Here is a 15,094-nt window from a genome sequence, read left to right as displayed (position 1 = left end):
CGATCTCGCGATGGAAAAGTGTTTTTTCTTTTTTTTTTTTTGTATACACTTGGAGATCGAGAGAGTTCAGAACGGAGTTTGACGCAAGCTGAATCATTTAATTAACAGAGGTAAAGGAACGTGGCGACCGAAGTTAATAAATCGCAATTAAAGTGTTTCCCCCTCCCGATACGATCTTTCGGAATGAAGACTCGTTGTAAAGCCGTTCTTTAACAGAACTCGGCCGTTCTGAATCGTCCGTGCGCCAGTTGCGTTGCAATCGGTTTAACAATCGGTTTCGAGCTAATTAACGAAATCGTCAATGAAGGAAATTAGCGAGCAATTTCGTTGCGTGGAACTTTATTATTGCTTATTAAACGATGCGATCGAACGAAGACGTAACATTGCTATCTTAATCCGTTACATATAAATGCGTAATTACATATATAAAGGATTGATATATTTGCATGTACACTGCGAGATCTGCAAATTACGTGATCTTACAAGGAATGATCGATTTAATAACTCGACTGAGTTTTTCAAGAGCAAGATCCTTCGTGATGCGCCGCCTGATTTGCCAGAAATCTTTCCACCCTTTCTCTGAATTCATTGCTCGATTCCGGCAGGGGCAACCTCGGCCCCGTGTTCCTCAGATTGTGCCGCGCCGTCAAGTTTTGCAAACTTTCGGACAATCTACGATCGTGGTCCAAAATGTCCGGTCTCGGTGCCTTCCGCTTTCCTATCGCCGTTCCATCCAGTTTTCCGTTTCCATTCGAGTAACTGCTTTCCGGCAAACGGTTCATCATCCCTCGCAGAGCTATTCTAGCGCTGAGAGCGGACCAAAACGCTTCGAGAAGCGAAGCGACGAGCACGTTCACGGTTAGTAAAATTCTAGCGTGCGAGGACTTGTGATAATCCATGTACCAGAACGACATCGTCCCGTCATCGTTGATCATTGGCGAGGTCACGTTGATCAAATTCTCCCCGTTGTTAAGAGTCATCGTGTCGTTTTTCGTTCCAGGATCGATCGTCGAACTTCTCAATATGTATCCCGATATGTTGGACATGTTGTCGAGTACAATGCCAGGCGTGGGCGAGTAGAGGTTAACTTTTGGTCCTCCTCGATCCTCCTCGTTGTTGTTGTTAAACAGGGTATCGTTTCTCAATTGTTGCTCGAAGCGAGAATGATTCTCCCGGTCGAAAATCTTCTCGAGCGACCACAGAGGATCTCTGCTCTCGGCGGCGGCGGCGATGTCGAATATCGTCGCGACGAAGCAGAGGATGGCCGCCGTCAACGAGAACAGGCTTCCGTAGAAGAAGATAGCGATGTTCCTGTCTATGTACCATCTTCTCCACGCGAACAGTCCGGTCACGAACGGGACCAGACAGGCGACAGATAGGATTGGGCCTTGAAGAGACAGGGCCAGGCTGCCCAGCAGAAGGGAGAGAGCGCCCAGGCCGAAATGCACCAAGGACAGACCTCCCACGGTGGATGCCGAGTAACGCCGCTCAGATGGGTACAGGGTGGACAATGCCGGCTTCGTTTTCACTTTTATCACGTACACGTTTTCCATCGTTTTGCATCGATTTATCTCAGTCTTACGAATCTGTCGCAGAGATTCGTCACGAGGTCGTCGGCGAAGGAAAATTTTCGATCGAAGCAACGAAAATTTCGCCTCTCCTCTCGCGCCTCATGATTTCTCACCAACGAAACAAATTAACTTTGGATCCCTCCAAGCGGTTTATTGTTTATTGATACGACGAAAGTAAGAAGAAAAATGCGACACGAGGATTTTCACCGTTCGTGGCGAACGCCAACAGAGAGACTAATTTCACCGTTACGTCCCCGAGATCGTCGTGACTATTCGACGGCCGCGACGCGGAATTATTGAAATGCAAATTGGTGAATTGTTCCATCAGCAGACAGAAATGGACAATGATTTCCGTAGCGGCAGAGGCGAGCATCCAATTATGCTAACCGCTTGGATTTAATTGAAATCTTCGTCCCACCATCGTGGATTTCTTCGTGGCTAGCCGAAGCCACGCTTGTGCAATACGTTTCCAACAATGGAGCAACGGGGACAAAAATCCAGAGGAGAAGGAACGAGCCACCGCGCTTGTGTCCAATAAACGTGAAAACGGTAAATAGGTTTAACAATCTGACGCTTCTTTTTCTTCTTTTCCACTTGCCTGCGAATATTATGCAACAACAGTTGACTACGAAGGCGATGCAATTATCTCGTTGCACGCGTGTTTTCTCATACAATCGCGTTTTCACCGATTTCTTTGTACCCGCGCTGGATTTTCAATCTCTTGAGAAATCACCACGATCCAGTTTCCACGCTCGTTTTGTCACCGGTCGCAAACGTCTTTCCCCTTTATTAATCGTGTTAAAACCAAGCGAGCTGAATTCCTCCACCTCTCTCGACGTTAATCGTTTTATTCTCTCGATAACACGCGCGTCTCCCGTCCAAATCCTTTTGGATTTCGCTCCTCGACAGAAGGCGATTGGAGAAATTTCCGGCCATCTAATTTGACGAGAGACAGAAGCCGCGAAAGACACGCCGGCAAAGACTGAACGAAGACTAGTTCGGGTTGAAATCGCTACGAGATCCTGAACAGGCCTCCCACGCGGTCGGTTTTGCAGTGAAAGGGACAACAGAGGAGAACGATGGATAGATGAACCTTCGCGTTGTTGTTTTATGCCTTCTTCATACCACTTTCCATGGTCACAAAACGATGTCACGAGAAAGAAATGCAATCGACGTATCCTCTCCTTATGGAATTCGTCGTATCGAGTTATTATATTTCCAATCGAATATTTGTGATCGAATGATCCTATTAATTCGCATATATATACATATATATTTGTATGTACGCGTTTACAATTTAGAGTTGGAACTACAGCGAGAGTTTACATCCTAGAATCCTCGTTCAAGAATCACGCTAACCTTTATTATTCACGGGCTCGGCACCCGACCTTTTCTTTTCCAACAGTCGGAGCAACTGTTAAAAGAGTAGGTTTCCCGCTTAAATTATCTCGAAACGCTGCTCTCCAACAAGTTTTCTGTCGATATCACGCGAAGAATAATAAAATCGAGCGAAACACGAATCGATTAATTTCGTTGTTATATGTTGTTTACAATAATTTAAATTTTTCAATCCTTTGCGAATATTTATAAAATTTGGACGGTAAATGCAACAATAAAGGATGATTGAAAAGATGACTCAGAAAAGAGCGACGAAAGAAAAACGCGTGTCGCTTGAATACGCGCGTGTGTAACCCCTGTTTTCCAATGCACAGGCGAACGATGATCGCGAAACATCCTTCGCGCGAGCAATCGTTTCTTGTTTTAAACAGAAGGTTATCGTTCGAACGAAAGCACGCGACGATCGAAGAAATTCGAAGGGAAATCGCGTATAGAAAAATGGAAAGAGAAAGAAGTGGGCATCGCGCGTGTGAATTCGTCGCAAGAAAAGAGAAAAGTTCACTTTCTCGATCTTCCGGAATAATATTTCTCTTCTATCGATCGTTGGAGCAGAAAATGTGCTACACTTTCTTGGAGATTGATCGCAATTCTACCGAGAATAGGCGACCGTTTAACGCGGGCGAAAGAAAGAAAATGTGTCCATCGTATTTATCGTCTAGCGGCCTACTTTCTACGTTTGTTAAAACATCGATGAAAACGATTATTAGCGTTGAGAAAAAAAAACAAAAAAAAAGGAACCGTCGATACTTTTCCCGCCCTCGATTCCTAATTACATCGAATTTATATTATTTCTTTATTTCAAACTTTTCTCGAGCACCTTCGATCTTTGGAAATTCTTCGTTCAAGTTAAACGTCTATAAAGAATCGTAACCTATATCTTTGTCCCGCTTTTTTAAAGTAACCGAGTTTCAATTTTTTGAAAACTCTATCAATTTATGTTTCTTTTTTTTTTTTTTTTTTCCAATTACGACCTCCACCCTTAAAATGACTTTTCGACCGTTAACGTGGCATTCGCCGACACGAGTCGTACGAGTTAACAGTGTGCACGAAGAGTGAAAGATAAAGCGCGTGTTTGTGATCGATACGCATTTGTGTTGGAGCAGCTGTTACGATTGGGGCACGCGTCCCAACGGTCGCAGCAGCTGCCCAGAAAGTTATCTATAGTACCCTCAACTGGAGTTCTTTTACGATACACGGCACGATAATCATCGTGCATCGTGCATTTATCAATAAATGCATTTTTCGCGTCTACTTTAAAAAAGAAAAAAGGAAAAAAACGTCGTCGAGATTCGTCGAAATTCGTAGATTCTTAAATCTAAATTCGTGAATTTTTATCGAGTCTAACGTATTCGATGAAATTATTCCACGTCGTTTATCGCCGGGGATCGATCAAGTTTTTTTCAAATACACCGCGAATACCCTTTCGATCGATTCGATTTCGAATCGTTCGATCGGTGGAAATTAATGTGGAGCGGGATTTAAAATTTAAATGTCGCGCAGCAAAGGTCGTATAAATTCTTGAACACGCTGTAGAGGATGGCAGTAACGCAGGAAAACGTTGGAAGGAAGGTGACTATAGGGTGACCCCCACCCTGAGATGCGACACCGTATTATGCGAACCCTCTGACAACCCCTCAGGTAACGTGCCGCACATATACGCGCGTGTGCATTGGAGAAACGCTTGGAGAAACGCCCTTCGTACATCTGCTGTTGAGGGAACTCGTGTGGCAGTTTGTTGGGAGCAACCGTGGTGCACGGATCGAACGCATTTCAACGTTGGACGATTTCCCCAACGATTTCGTTCAAAAGTTATAAAGTCGAAAACGAATTCTCTTCTCTAATTGTTCATCTACCTGTTTAAAATATTCTCGGGAAAACTATTCTCGGAAGAAGCTGATAATTTGGACCGTCTCGAGACCTGTATTTTTACATCGCCAGATCTATACGTGGACAAATATCGAGGGGAGAATAGAAATTGAGAGAAAATGTGCAAGGCACGCCACATTCCCGCGCAAGAGATCATCTCACCACCTGCACGAATGGTAACGTTCTCCCTCGAAACTTGGACATCCCCCTCCTACGTGAGCACCGCTCTCCTGATTCTCGTGAATCAGAAACACCAATAATTCGATGGAAAGAAAGATTGTTGAAAACGGTGTGATATAAACGTATCGTATCGTGCGCGAATCTCTGAATAATAAACATTAAATCCGTTTATTTTCGCGTGCCAATTAAAGATAATTATGCCTCGTATCTATCGGAATAAAGTATAAACATTAATTCGAAAATTAATCGAATCGAATTGAATGAACAAAATGGCGCAAATATCGGAACCAGCCCCTGTGCACTGTTACACCAACCCCTCGTTTTGCCGCCAATCGGAATACATACCGGAGGATCAGAGCGGAGGTGAGCTGCCGCCACCGCCACAATTTCAGTGCGACGATCTGCCCCCGCCGCCCCCGCCGTTGCAACTGCAATACAACGGCGGCCAGACGAACCCCGCGTTTCAAGAAATCGGCGAGAACAGAGTGGAGGGCGGCAGATATCGTTACCACGAGGGTAAGAACAGCTCGGCGCATCGAAGGTATGGAAGCGTTCCAGTGGAGGAGCACCGGGCGATGTACAATCAAAGTTCAAGGTACGAGTACATAGAGGACGAGGAGGAGAGAAGTCACGTAGAGAGAAGGGGTTCCCTGAGGTACGAGTTCATTCCGCGGCAGCAGGTGCAACAGCGTTCCGCAACGGCGGCCAACCAAGACGACGGGCGGGAACCGCAGAGTTGTCGGAACAACGGAGGAAGATACGCCGTTGTACCGGGTGACCAGGATTACCAGGACGAGGAAGCCCCGTGGAACACGGTGAAGCACAGCGCGTCCTCGGCGCGGAGGCACATCAACACGCCGCAAGGTGGGTTCGCCGCCATAAATTCCATCGCGGTTTCTTTCTAAAATAAAAAGGAAAAAATAATAAAAGAGAAAAAAATTGTTATTTTTACAGGCCGTTATAGCAGAGTTCCCTTGCAAGAAGAGGAACCGCCGGCATTGCCGGAACGAAACGGTCAAGAATTGTCGACCTCGCCCAAGAATAACTTGGCCACGCAAAAATTGCACGAGATATTAGCCACACCCAGGAAACCTCCTCGATCCAGATCCGAGGAGAGGACCTTATCTCCAAAGAGGCAGCACTCGTTCAATCAAACCGGTACGCCACAAAGAAGAGCACTCACTCCAGGTGGTTCCCCAACCGGTACGTGGTTCGTCTACGAACGAATTCAATTCGAAATGCCTTTCCAAAGAATATCCTCTATTTTTTCTTCCTTTGAAAAAGTATTAAGATATTATTAAAATACGTGTTCTAAAATACGGAAATGTAGGTCGAACGTTCAGCCCTACTCGTTCCACGCCTCATGGAACTCCGCAAAATCGTACATTCAACGGAGGTCTTCACACTTCAACCCCGAACAAAGAGCAGCCATCGGCTCGAAGATGCCTACCATTATTGGAAAACCCGTCCCGTCAACAGGACGTTTGCCCAGCCAGCAATTGTGGAAGACTACGTTATATTGGCACAGCTCCGGTCGACCTTGTAACGATGGGTCATGGTGATCCACCGCCTCGTTACGCATACACGGAAAATGGACTAGAATCTATGCCGATGGTGTCCGGTTCACCGAGGTATCAAGTAATACCTGCTGGACAGAAAAGAAACGGGTATCAAAGCGTGGAAAGTGCCTTCATCGCTAGAACCGCAGTTGTGAGTAAAAAATATTATATTCCTTATTATAATACAAAGGGAACGAAACGATGATCCAATCGTGCGCATTTTACTTATTGTAAGGTTCCACCGCTGTCGCCACCGAACAGCGACGCGAACACAACCTTGGCCAGCGGTTTGGAGAAGAACGACAGAAGAAACGCGCCGTTCTTGTTGGTCTTGGTTGGCATTCTAACCTGCGGTTTGGCACTCTACTTGTCATGGACGCAAGGAAGAAGGTAACGCAAATCCACGAAGAAAGATACCGAGAATGAGATTTAGATGTTTAAAACAGGTCGAAATTCGTTTCCAGGTATTATTACGACAGTGCGGCGGGTTGTGGCGCCTGTTGCGCGTTGGCAGGCGCTTGCAGAACGTTGAGAAAGACTTGGACAGGACTTGGACTCGCGGGATTGTCGGCGCTGAGTTGCGCAGGGCTTTTGTTACTTGCCGCCAAATCTCCCAAACCCGGCACTCCTCTCCACGATGTCACGGCCGGCGCTTTGTGCGGAGTTTCTTTGCTCGGTGCCGTGCTGGCTCTGTTGGCGCTTCTGTCACCAAGGTGCAATTTAGGCAGACACAGAAGGGTGCATTCTTGGATACCTCGTCTCTCGCCTTGATCGGTCCTCCCTCGGATTCTAATTTTCCAGATTCTCGCCCTGTTTAAGAATAATTCCAACCAAAAGTATCAAATGGAATCGTTTTTACACAGAAACTGTTGACCGATCGGGCAACATTGAAATCCTAGTCTGCCAAGTTTCGTCAAGAGTTGAATTGGGGGAGAGAGTATAAGAAAACGATTTAAACACGCGACATTATCAATCTTAAGATAAATGAAACTTATAATCCATGCTCACTCGAGTACAATATTTTTGTGAGACCTTGTATATTTTGTATCGATTTTTAAATAAAAATTTCCGACAAAATGTGTCTCGATTGTTACGTATATTTATCTGAATACGCTCAGTGAAACGCTGTACATATTATTAATATTCAACATATCAGAAAAGAGCCGGATGTTCCTTATCGTAGATTCACCCAATAGGAAGTCGATCCCTCGCTCCATATAGAAATATCGTTCTAATTGTAAGATGCGTTCACTGTCGGTTTAAATATTCGACGTTACGTATTGTAACGTTGTAACAGTAAAATTTAATTTTTGTGATTTAATTTTTACACGGAGTTGAGAGTGCGAAACTAACGTAACGAATATGAATGTAACGAGTATAACTAACGGAACAAATCTATTAACTTCAATAACTCTGATGCTGTATAGTGTTAACGCCTTAGTGACGAACACGAATAATGGCATACTTCCACCACCTAGCATCGATTTTATTAATGAAACAATGGTCCGCGCGAGTCTTTCAGTGAAAGAGGCATTATTATCATCATTCAATGAAACAACGTTAATACCTCTTGGATACAAGTTTGTTACATATGTAATTAAAACAGCGTTAATTTAAATAAATATAATTTTCTGTTTCAATTTTATAAACGATATCAATGTATCTTCTACTAGAAAATAGAAGATAACATTACTTATCCAGAATTGAAAATCATGGAAAACTATACCAAAATATTTGATAATATTTCAATGATGGTTGGACGTATCAACGATTTGGAGCCTGGCACTATTTATAAGATTTTTTACATACTATACGTGAATGATAACGTACCTATAGTCAGCGATTCGAAGAATTTTACAACTCGTTGCATTCGTAAGCTGTTACATTTAATATGTATTCTTGAGAAATATCAGTTTAACGATAAGAAATAAACGAGAAAATTTTTCAGCAACTGTCAACTTTCACGTAAAAATAAAAACTACTAGTTTAACATTGACAAAGGATCAAGAAGTAATAATTATTTCTTCTATCTGTATCTTCAAAATTTTTTTCTAATGCCGTTTGAAAATGTTTTATCGATTTTTAGGGATCCTTGTATCCTTGTCCAAGTAACTGGTACGACTTCGTGTTTGAGAATCTGGAAACAGGCATTGAAATTAGCAAAGGTAGTTTGACTGAATTGCCACACGAATTTACAAATCTCATACCTTATACCTTCTATAAAGTTACAATCAGCAAAGGAGCAATGATATCATTATTTTCACAAGAAGTTCGAACTCTTCATGAAGGTAGCCCAGTTTTTCAAATTCAATTCCTCGATCGATTCCATCATCTCTGATGATATCTGTTTACAATAGCGCCATCGGAAATAAGGAATTTCAGAATGACATTGACATCGTCGAAAATCAATTTGCAATGGGATGCTCCTTTATACCTGAATGGAATCATACAAAAATACGAAGTTGTATTACAGGTAATACAAAAAGAGAAATTCTAATTATTCGATGAATTTACTTAACTTAACAAAGTAACAACGTTTCAAGGTTCAAACGTATCTTGGCTGTGAAAATCTGAAGATCGAAGCAAAGAAAGATACTATTAATTACCTTTCGACTGCGATCACCAATATCACATTTTCAAACTTAATTCCTTATGCGCATTATGTTGGAAAAATTGCAGCCTGCACTTCTTTTTGTGGACCGGAGAAACGAATTGAGTTCACTACAAAACAAACAGGTAAAAAGAGTTTATTTTTAACGAAAGTTTGCAGAGGCAATGAAAGTTTGATACTTTCAGACACTGCAACCGCAATATATAATAATTTAAGATTTCAAAATTACACATTGACGTGGGACGCGCCTAAAGATTGCTTCACAATTTCTGGGCCTATAATTGCGAAAATTGTTGTCACCGGTATTAGCAAAGCGGTGAGGAATTTTAGCATCACAATGCAAACCGCGGAATATTCTTGCTATTTGAACGATGTGCTACACGGTGGCGAAATATACGAAGCGCGAATTTATGCCATCAGAAATTATAGCGGAAAGCACAATGAATCGCGATATGAAAAACTGATATTCATTACCCCTCCAAAAGGTTAGATCGTTGATAATAATCACTCGAAAAGAAGAAATTAAGAATCTCTTAAGTAATAATTAAGATTAATTCACGAACCACAGAGCCACCTCGTGTGAAGAACTTGGAGATTTATGAAATCGACTTGCGATCGATGAGAGTATACTTCAGATGGCAAAAACCGGAACCACCTGTCAACGGGGAAATAAAATATTACGTGGTGAAAAGTTGTTTTTCGAGTTGCCAGGTAATATCGAAGATACGACCAACCGAGTATTGCCAATTATGGGATAAATATATCTGCGCGAATGTTGAACATCCAGTCAAAGAAATCAAGGTACGCCATCTATTCTTGATCAAACGAGATACGATATTATTCTTAATAAGACACGTGTGAACATTTTTCAGATATATCCTGAGAACGTAAACGTGTCGACGTCCAACGTGTCATCGACCGCATTGCAAATCGTTTGGACGAGAATTAAGCCGCAGGCGCCCCAAGTTTTCATCGTCGAGGCTCTCGAAAATGGGGTGGTAAATCTAACATGGTCTCACCCTTGGAAGACGGGTGGACATCTGGAGAAATTCGTGATAAGGGCAGAAATGATATCGTCGCGTCTCAAAATGCAAATTCCACAAAAGCGCGCGGTTTACGAATATCGAGTCGACGAATATCAATCGTTGTACAGTACGAAATTGCATCTATTTTCTTCGTCCATTTATGAAATTTTCATTCGAGCAGTGACAAATACCGGATTATACGGGGTGGAGAAAAGAGAAGAAGCGAGAACGCTTTTGGCAATGGCATTCGAGAAAGAGTTAACAATGGAAACGCGCGACTCGACCATCTTGTTGCACATTCCTCCCGTTCTGAACGACACGAAAAACAGTGTGACGAATGTCGTTGTAAAAGGTGGCCAGGCTTGCCAGAATTACACGGAATTGAGCCCCTATCTGCGCGAGAAAATGGGTATCAAATATTACGAGATCGCGTGGTGTGCGGCCACGTTTCCTGTAAGTATTCGAATCTTTATGTAACATTTCCTTCGCCTCTTTAAAACTAAAAAATCAACTACGTTAAATATAATAGTATTAATATATTTTCTTTAACGAAAACTTATTTATTAAGTTATTTTTAAGTATTGCCAACTTTTGTGTTCGTTTTGATCTTTAGAATCGGTCGTAGATGTTGCAATCTGTATACTCTTTTTTTGTCAAACAAACTTTCACCCTTTCTCGAATAGACTGGCATGTTTGCCGATAAAACACTCACAATAGGCGATAACAAGATTTACGGTAATGCCACGAATTGCGCGCTGAAACCGGCCGAGTCTTACGCAATAATGATAGCATTAATGGAAGAGGAATCGATGAACGATCGGATCGTAATCGTGGAGATAACATCAATTCGTGTTGGCAAAGTGTCGAAACGATACGACGAAATTTGGATCGTTCCAATCACGATATTTCTTATCGTTGCAGCTCTAGTCTTTTACTTTTATCAAAGGTGCAAACAGATTTTTCTTCCTATTCTGTATACGATACCGAATGAAATGGATAATTTGATACCAGCCATTGTATTCGTCGTAGAAAGCAAAGAAGATCTTTGGAAAAGATCACGCTGCAAGATTTGGTTCATCTTGAAACAGAATCGATATCGTCGAGTTCTAAACAATTCTTAAATGTCACTACCGCCTCGTCGTCCGATAAAAAGTTTCCATCATGTGAGAATACCACTTACAATGGAGACACATTATGCATTAATGACGTTAATCAGCGAGAAGGAGGAATGTCACTTGTAAAAGTGAAAGACTTGGAGAAATACGTAAAGCATGCACTCGAGTCTGGATTACTCGATAGACAGTATAATGTGAGTTCTTTCATATTTAAACATATTATTACATTACGGATGTAATAAATTTTGTACGTATTTGGATTGCAAATAAGACCCTTCCACGAGGACAAACGAAACCATGGGAATACGGGAAGTTAGAAGAGAACAAAGCGAAGAATAGATATGGAAATCTCATAGCCTGTACGTAAATACTTCCTTACAGAATTGTGGAATACGCTAATTAGTAATTAAATCGATATTCTACAGACGATGAAAATCGCGTGATACTAGAGAAACTTCCGGATGACCCTTATTCAGATTATATTAACGCTACTTACATCAAGGTAATCGATATTAAGTGGATAAGAGTATTGTTCTGTCTTGAAGAAAGATTATGTGCCGATAAATGGAATTTTTTATAAAAGGGTTATAAAAAGGAGAAATTTTACATAGCTACGCAAGGTCCAAAGGCCAATACGATCATCGATTTTTGGAGAATGATCTGGCAAGAAGAAAGTTACATCATTTGCATGGTTGCGAGATTAATTGAAGATGGAAAGGTAAAAATTTTGTATTAAAATCAATAGGTGGTATTTGACGTGATATTCAAATTGTTATTAGACAAAATGCGAACAATATTGGCCTGATATTGGGAAAAAGAAAAGATACGGAGATATAATTGTTTTCAATGCGAAACATGCCGTGTTCGCAGATTTTACGTTTCGCACCTTGCACGTGACGTATGGAGACGAAGCTCGAAAAGTGAGAAACAAAATTGATATCGATTAAAATACGTGTATGATTCTCTTTTTAACGCGATTAATTAATTGAAAAATTAGATCGAGCATTTACACTACACAGCATGGCCAGATCATGGCGCGCCGTTGTTCACGCATTCTGTGGTAACGTATTTAAAGAAACTCTTGGCAACACCACCCGGAAATGGACCAGTCGTGGTCCATTGCAGCGCAGGTGTTGGGAGAACTGGAATTGTAATTTTATGTGACATTTGCCTTCGACGCGCCGCGGCAGAAGGGGTAAAATATATTTAAAAAAAATATTTTCGCGAAATTTTTTTGAAAGCAGAACGCAGTGTCTACTTTTTAAAAATATCTTTAGGCAGTGAACGTGTTCTCCGAAACTCAAGCAATTAGAAATCAAAGGATTAATATGATAGACAATAAGCAACAATATCTGTTTGCACATTTAACGCTTCTAGAATGTCTACTTTTTCTTCCAACATCTTTACCATGCAATAAAGACCTACCAATCAATATTATAGAGCTTAAAGAACAATTGATGATTCAACGAGACAGGTAATTTTTTTTTATAAAATATATATATATATATATATATATATATATATATATATATATATATATATATATATATATTATATGCAAGATGTGCAAAATATGTTAAAAGTTTTTTCTAAAAAAAGTCTAGAAAAAATGACCTGGCACGATGAAGTTCTTCGATTATCGATCAATCAAACATCCCTATCAAAACGCAATATTGCTAAAAACAGATTTCCAGAATTAATATTAGGTTTGGAATAATTTGATTGCTCCTTATATCTCTTCATATTTCTCTACCATCAGAGTGAAATAACAATGATTCCATTGCAGCGAATGCAGGCAGAGTATATTTAAAAAGATATCCGTCGACAGACGAGGACAGCGATTACATATCCGCCGTTTACGTGGATGGTGTAAAATTACAGAATCAGTATATAGCAACACAATTACCATTACCTGAAACATTTAGCGATTTCTGGAGAATGATTGCTGAGTATAAAGTGGAACTTATCATTATGTTACAACTACCAGATTTAAAAGATGCGGTATCTTATCAATTATGATAAAATTTTTGTAATTTAATTTAATTTAATATTAATAGAAAAATTCTACTGAATGAATTATATCAACCTTTGTACAGACGTGTTGTCCTATTGTTCCAAAGAGAGAATTTAAACCAGTACCATATATAAATGTTCGAACGAAAGAATTCACAACATTTGAGTATTACACGTTAGAGAAATTGATAATCGTCGATAATTCAGAGGTTAGATTCGCAGATTTTATCTGGAAATGAAATGCAATCAATTTTTATATATGCATAATTTCAGAAACCTGCTACAGAACAATACGTAACAATTTTATGTTCCACGGAATGGAAAGCTGGTAGAAATCAAGATTTACCTGCGACCATGTCATTAGTGACATTATGGCAATCGGCACAGAAAATTCTGAAAGAAGATAGTCCTATCGTCGTTGTCTGCCAGTAAGATTATATCCAAAAATATCTAAAAATATTTTTACATAAATTGAATATTTATCATGAAATAAATGTCTATTTATTACGAAAATATCTCTTTTTAATTAGCGATGGTATAACTGGCTGTGGACTTTATTTAGCCTTAAATTTTCTTTTGGAGAGAATGATTATAGAAAAAGAATGCGATATTTGCTTTGCAGTTCGCGCGATAAGAAAATCAAGGCCTGATTTTATCACATCTCTGGTAAATTTAATTCAAATTAATTAGTTTTTTTTTAAAACTTTCGAAAATTCGAAATGAAATATAAGAAATATATCTGTTTCAGGAACACATGGAATATCTATATGATGCAATCATAACGTATTTAAAATATTTCGAAACTTATGCAAATTGCACGTAAATAGTCTCATTAATTATTACTTGATTAACTGACTTGTTATATAAACTTGATTCGAATAATTTCAATAATCACGATTGCTTTCTATCGTTCGAGATATAAATTATATCATTACGTAATTATTAATATTCTCTCTTTTCAATTTTCATATTTTTTCTTATTTTTTTGTGTTCGAGAAGAAAATGATCGAATATTATCGTAATATATCGCAATATATAAATATATATGATCTCATTATAGTATCATTATATTCTTTATATAAAAAAGCGTTTACGTTAAATAATTGTTTGTAGAAATTAATATAAAAATTTAGTAGTTAAAAATTAAAATATTTATTTCAACAAACACACGATCATTTACGAAAAGAAAAATAATAGATAATTATTTAAAATGTACTTACAAATTTGAAGAGTAAAAATTATATCTATCACGAAGTAAAACTAATCTGCAAAATAAATTGATGACGCCATCATGCACGTTTTCGCGCCAAATTTTAGCTGCTCGAATCGTTCTCTTTCGTCGATATTAAAACACCATCAAACATAATATTCGAACTAAACAATAAAACAAGATGTTTTTAGCTTCTTTTCAATTTCAAAAATTACATTTAGAACACTTTATTTCAACGAAAACAGTTTATTTCACAACCAAAACATCGAATCTTTGTAATACGCATAATATGTATAAACAAAAAACCGTTAGAAACAACTTACATTTTATGCAGAATATATCGAATTTATTGCAATATCAGCGAAAACCATTAATTCTTCGTCTCGACGATAATATTAGGTACGTAGTACGATGTGTTATTAACAGAAATAAAAGATGTTTAAGGGAAAAAAAAGGAAAAAACGAAGGACCGTGGTGTGGTCATGCTTCCCTTCCTCCAGTCGAGAGTTTACACTAATGACCGACAGAGTGTGCATCAGTAGCGTC

At 39.7% G+C, this 15,094-nt stretch overlaps 3 protein-coding genes across 4 annotated transcripts; 2 read left to right on the top strand and 1 right to left on the bottom strand.

Moving 5' to 3' along the window:
- Nucleotides 1–322: 322 nt before the first annotated feature.
- Nucleotides 323–2,000, bottom strand: LOC116415385 (uncharacterized). The gene has a single exon (XM_031920137.2). The coding sequence runs from the start codon at nucleotides 1,551–1,553 to the stop codon at nucleotides 519–521; it is 1,035 nt and encodes a 344-aa protein (XP_031775997.2). The 5' UTR covers nucleotides 1,554–2,000; the 3' UTR covers nucleotides 323–518.
- Nucleotides 2,001–5,275: 3,275 nt separating this feature from the next.
- On the top strand, nucleotides 5,276–7,651 carry LOC100863039 (uncharacterized). Of its 2 annotated transcripts, none has more exons than XM_003698923.4 (5): nucleotides 5,276–5,879; nucleotides 5,970–6,218; nucleotides 6,346–6,725; nucleotides 6,810–6,964; nucleotides 7,039–7,651. In XM_003698923.4, the coding sequence occupies exons 1-5, from the start codon at nucleotides 5,276–5,278 to the stop codon at nucleotides 7,343–7,345; spliced, it is 1,695 nt and encodes a 564-aa protein (XP_003698971.3). In that variant the 3' UTR covers nucleotides 7,346–7,651. The 2 variants fall into 2 exon arrangements, with proteins under 2 accessions (XP_003698971.3, XP_012349473.3); XM_012494019.3 differs by having other exon boundaries at nucleotides 7,021–7,651.
- Nucleotides 7,652–7,793: 142 nt separating this feature from the next.
- Nucleotides 7,794–14,905, top strand: LOC100873062 (receptor-type tyrosine-protein phosphatase kappa). The gene is made up of 23 exons (XM_086914302.1): nucleotides 7,794–8,167; nucleotides 8,248–8,446; nucleotides 8,523–8,584; nucleotides 8,661–8,862; nucleotides 8,932–9,047; nucleotides 9,118–9,310; nucleotides 9,371–9,670; nucleotides 9,754–9,986; nucleotides 10,058–10,663; nucleotides 10,894–11,156; nucleotides 11,240–11,519; nucleotides 11,597–11,684; nucleotides 11,751–11,827; nucleotides 11,909–12,043; nucleotides 12,105–12,245; nucleotides 12,323–12,520; nucleotides 12,603–12,799; nucleotides 12,925–13,031; nucleotides 13,112–13,326; nucleotides 13,422–13,547; nucleotides 13,612–13,766; nucleotides 13,869–14,004; nucleotides 14,087–14,905. Exons 1-23 carry the CDS (start codon nucleotides 7,937–7,939, stop codon nucleotides 14,159–14,161), a joined length of 4,335 nt encoding a protein of 1,444 aa, XP_086770428.1. The 5' UTR covers nucleotides 7,794–7,936; the 3' UTR covers nucleotides 14,162–14,905.
- The last annotated feature ends 189 nt before the right edge of the window (nucleotides 14,906–15,094 follow it).

This window comes from Apis florea, unplaced genomic scaffold (genome assembly GCF_048593485.1).
Source record: "Apis florea isolate Af1SG1 unplaced genomic scaffold, ASM4859348v1 contig_3587_pilon, whole genome shotgun sequence".
Lineage (NCBI taxonomy): Eukaryota > Metazoa > Arthropoda > Insecta > Hymenoptera > Apidae > Apis > Apis florea.
The sequence above is the reverse complement of the archived record's forward strand: the minus strand, read 5'-3'. Positions and strand labels throughout refer to the sequence as shown.

What these genes read in the sequence shown, in the direction of transcription:
- LOC116415385 (XM_031920137.2), bottom strand. Translation starts at nt 1,553, where the DNA reads ATGGAAAACGTGTACGTGATAAAAGTGAAAACGAAGCCGGCATTGTCC.
- LOC100863039 (XM_012494019.3), top strand. Translation starts at nt 5,276, where the DNA reads ATGAACAAAATGGCGCAAATATCGGAACCAGCCCCTGTGCACTGTTAC. An exon ending in GCACATCAACACGCCGCAAG is followed by an intron (nt 5,880 to 5,969) that starts GTGGGTTCGCCG and finishes TTATTTTTACAG; the next exon opens with GCCGTTATAGCAGAGTTCCC. An exon ending in TCCAGGTGGTTCCCCAACCG is followed by an intron (nt 6,219 to 6,345) that starts GTACGTGGTTCG and finishes ACGGAAATGTAG; the next exon opens with GTCGAACGTTCAGCCCTACT.
- LOC100873062 (XM_086914302.1), top strand. Translation starts at nt 7,937, where the DNA reads ATGAATGTAACGAGTATAACTAACGGAACAAATCTATTAACTTCAATA. An exon ending in TACTCGATAGACAGTATAAT is followed by an intron (nt 11,520 to 11,596) that starts GTGAGTTCTTTC and finishes ATTGCAAATAAG; the next exon opens with ACCCTTCCACGAGGACAAAC. An exon ending in TTAACGCTACTTACATCAAG is followed by an intron (nt 11,828 to 11,908) that starts GTAATCGATATT and finishes TTTTTATAAAAG; the next exon opens with GGTTATAAAAAGGAGAAATT.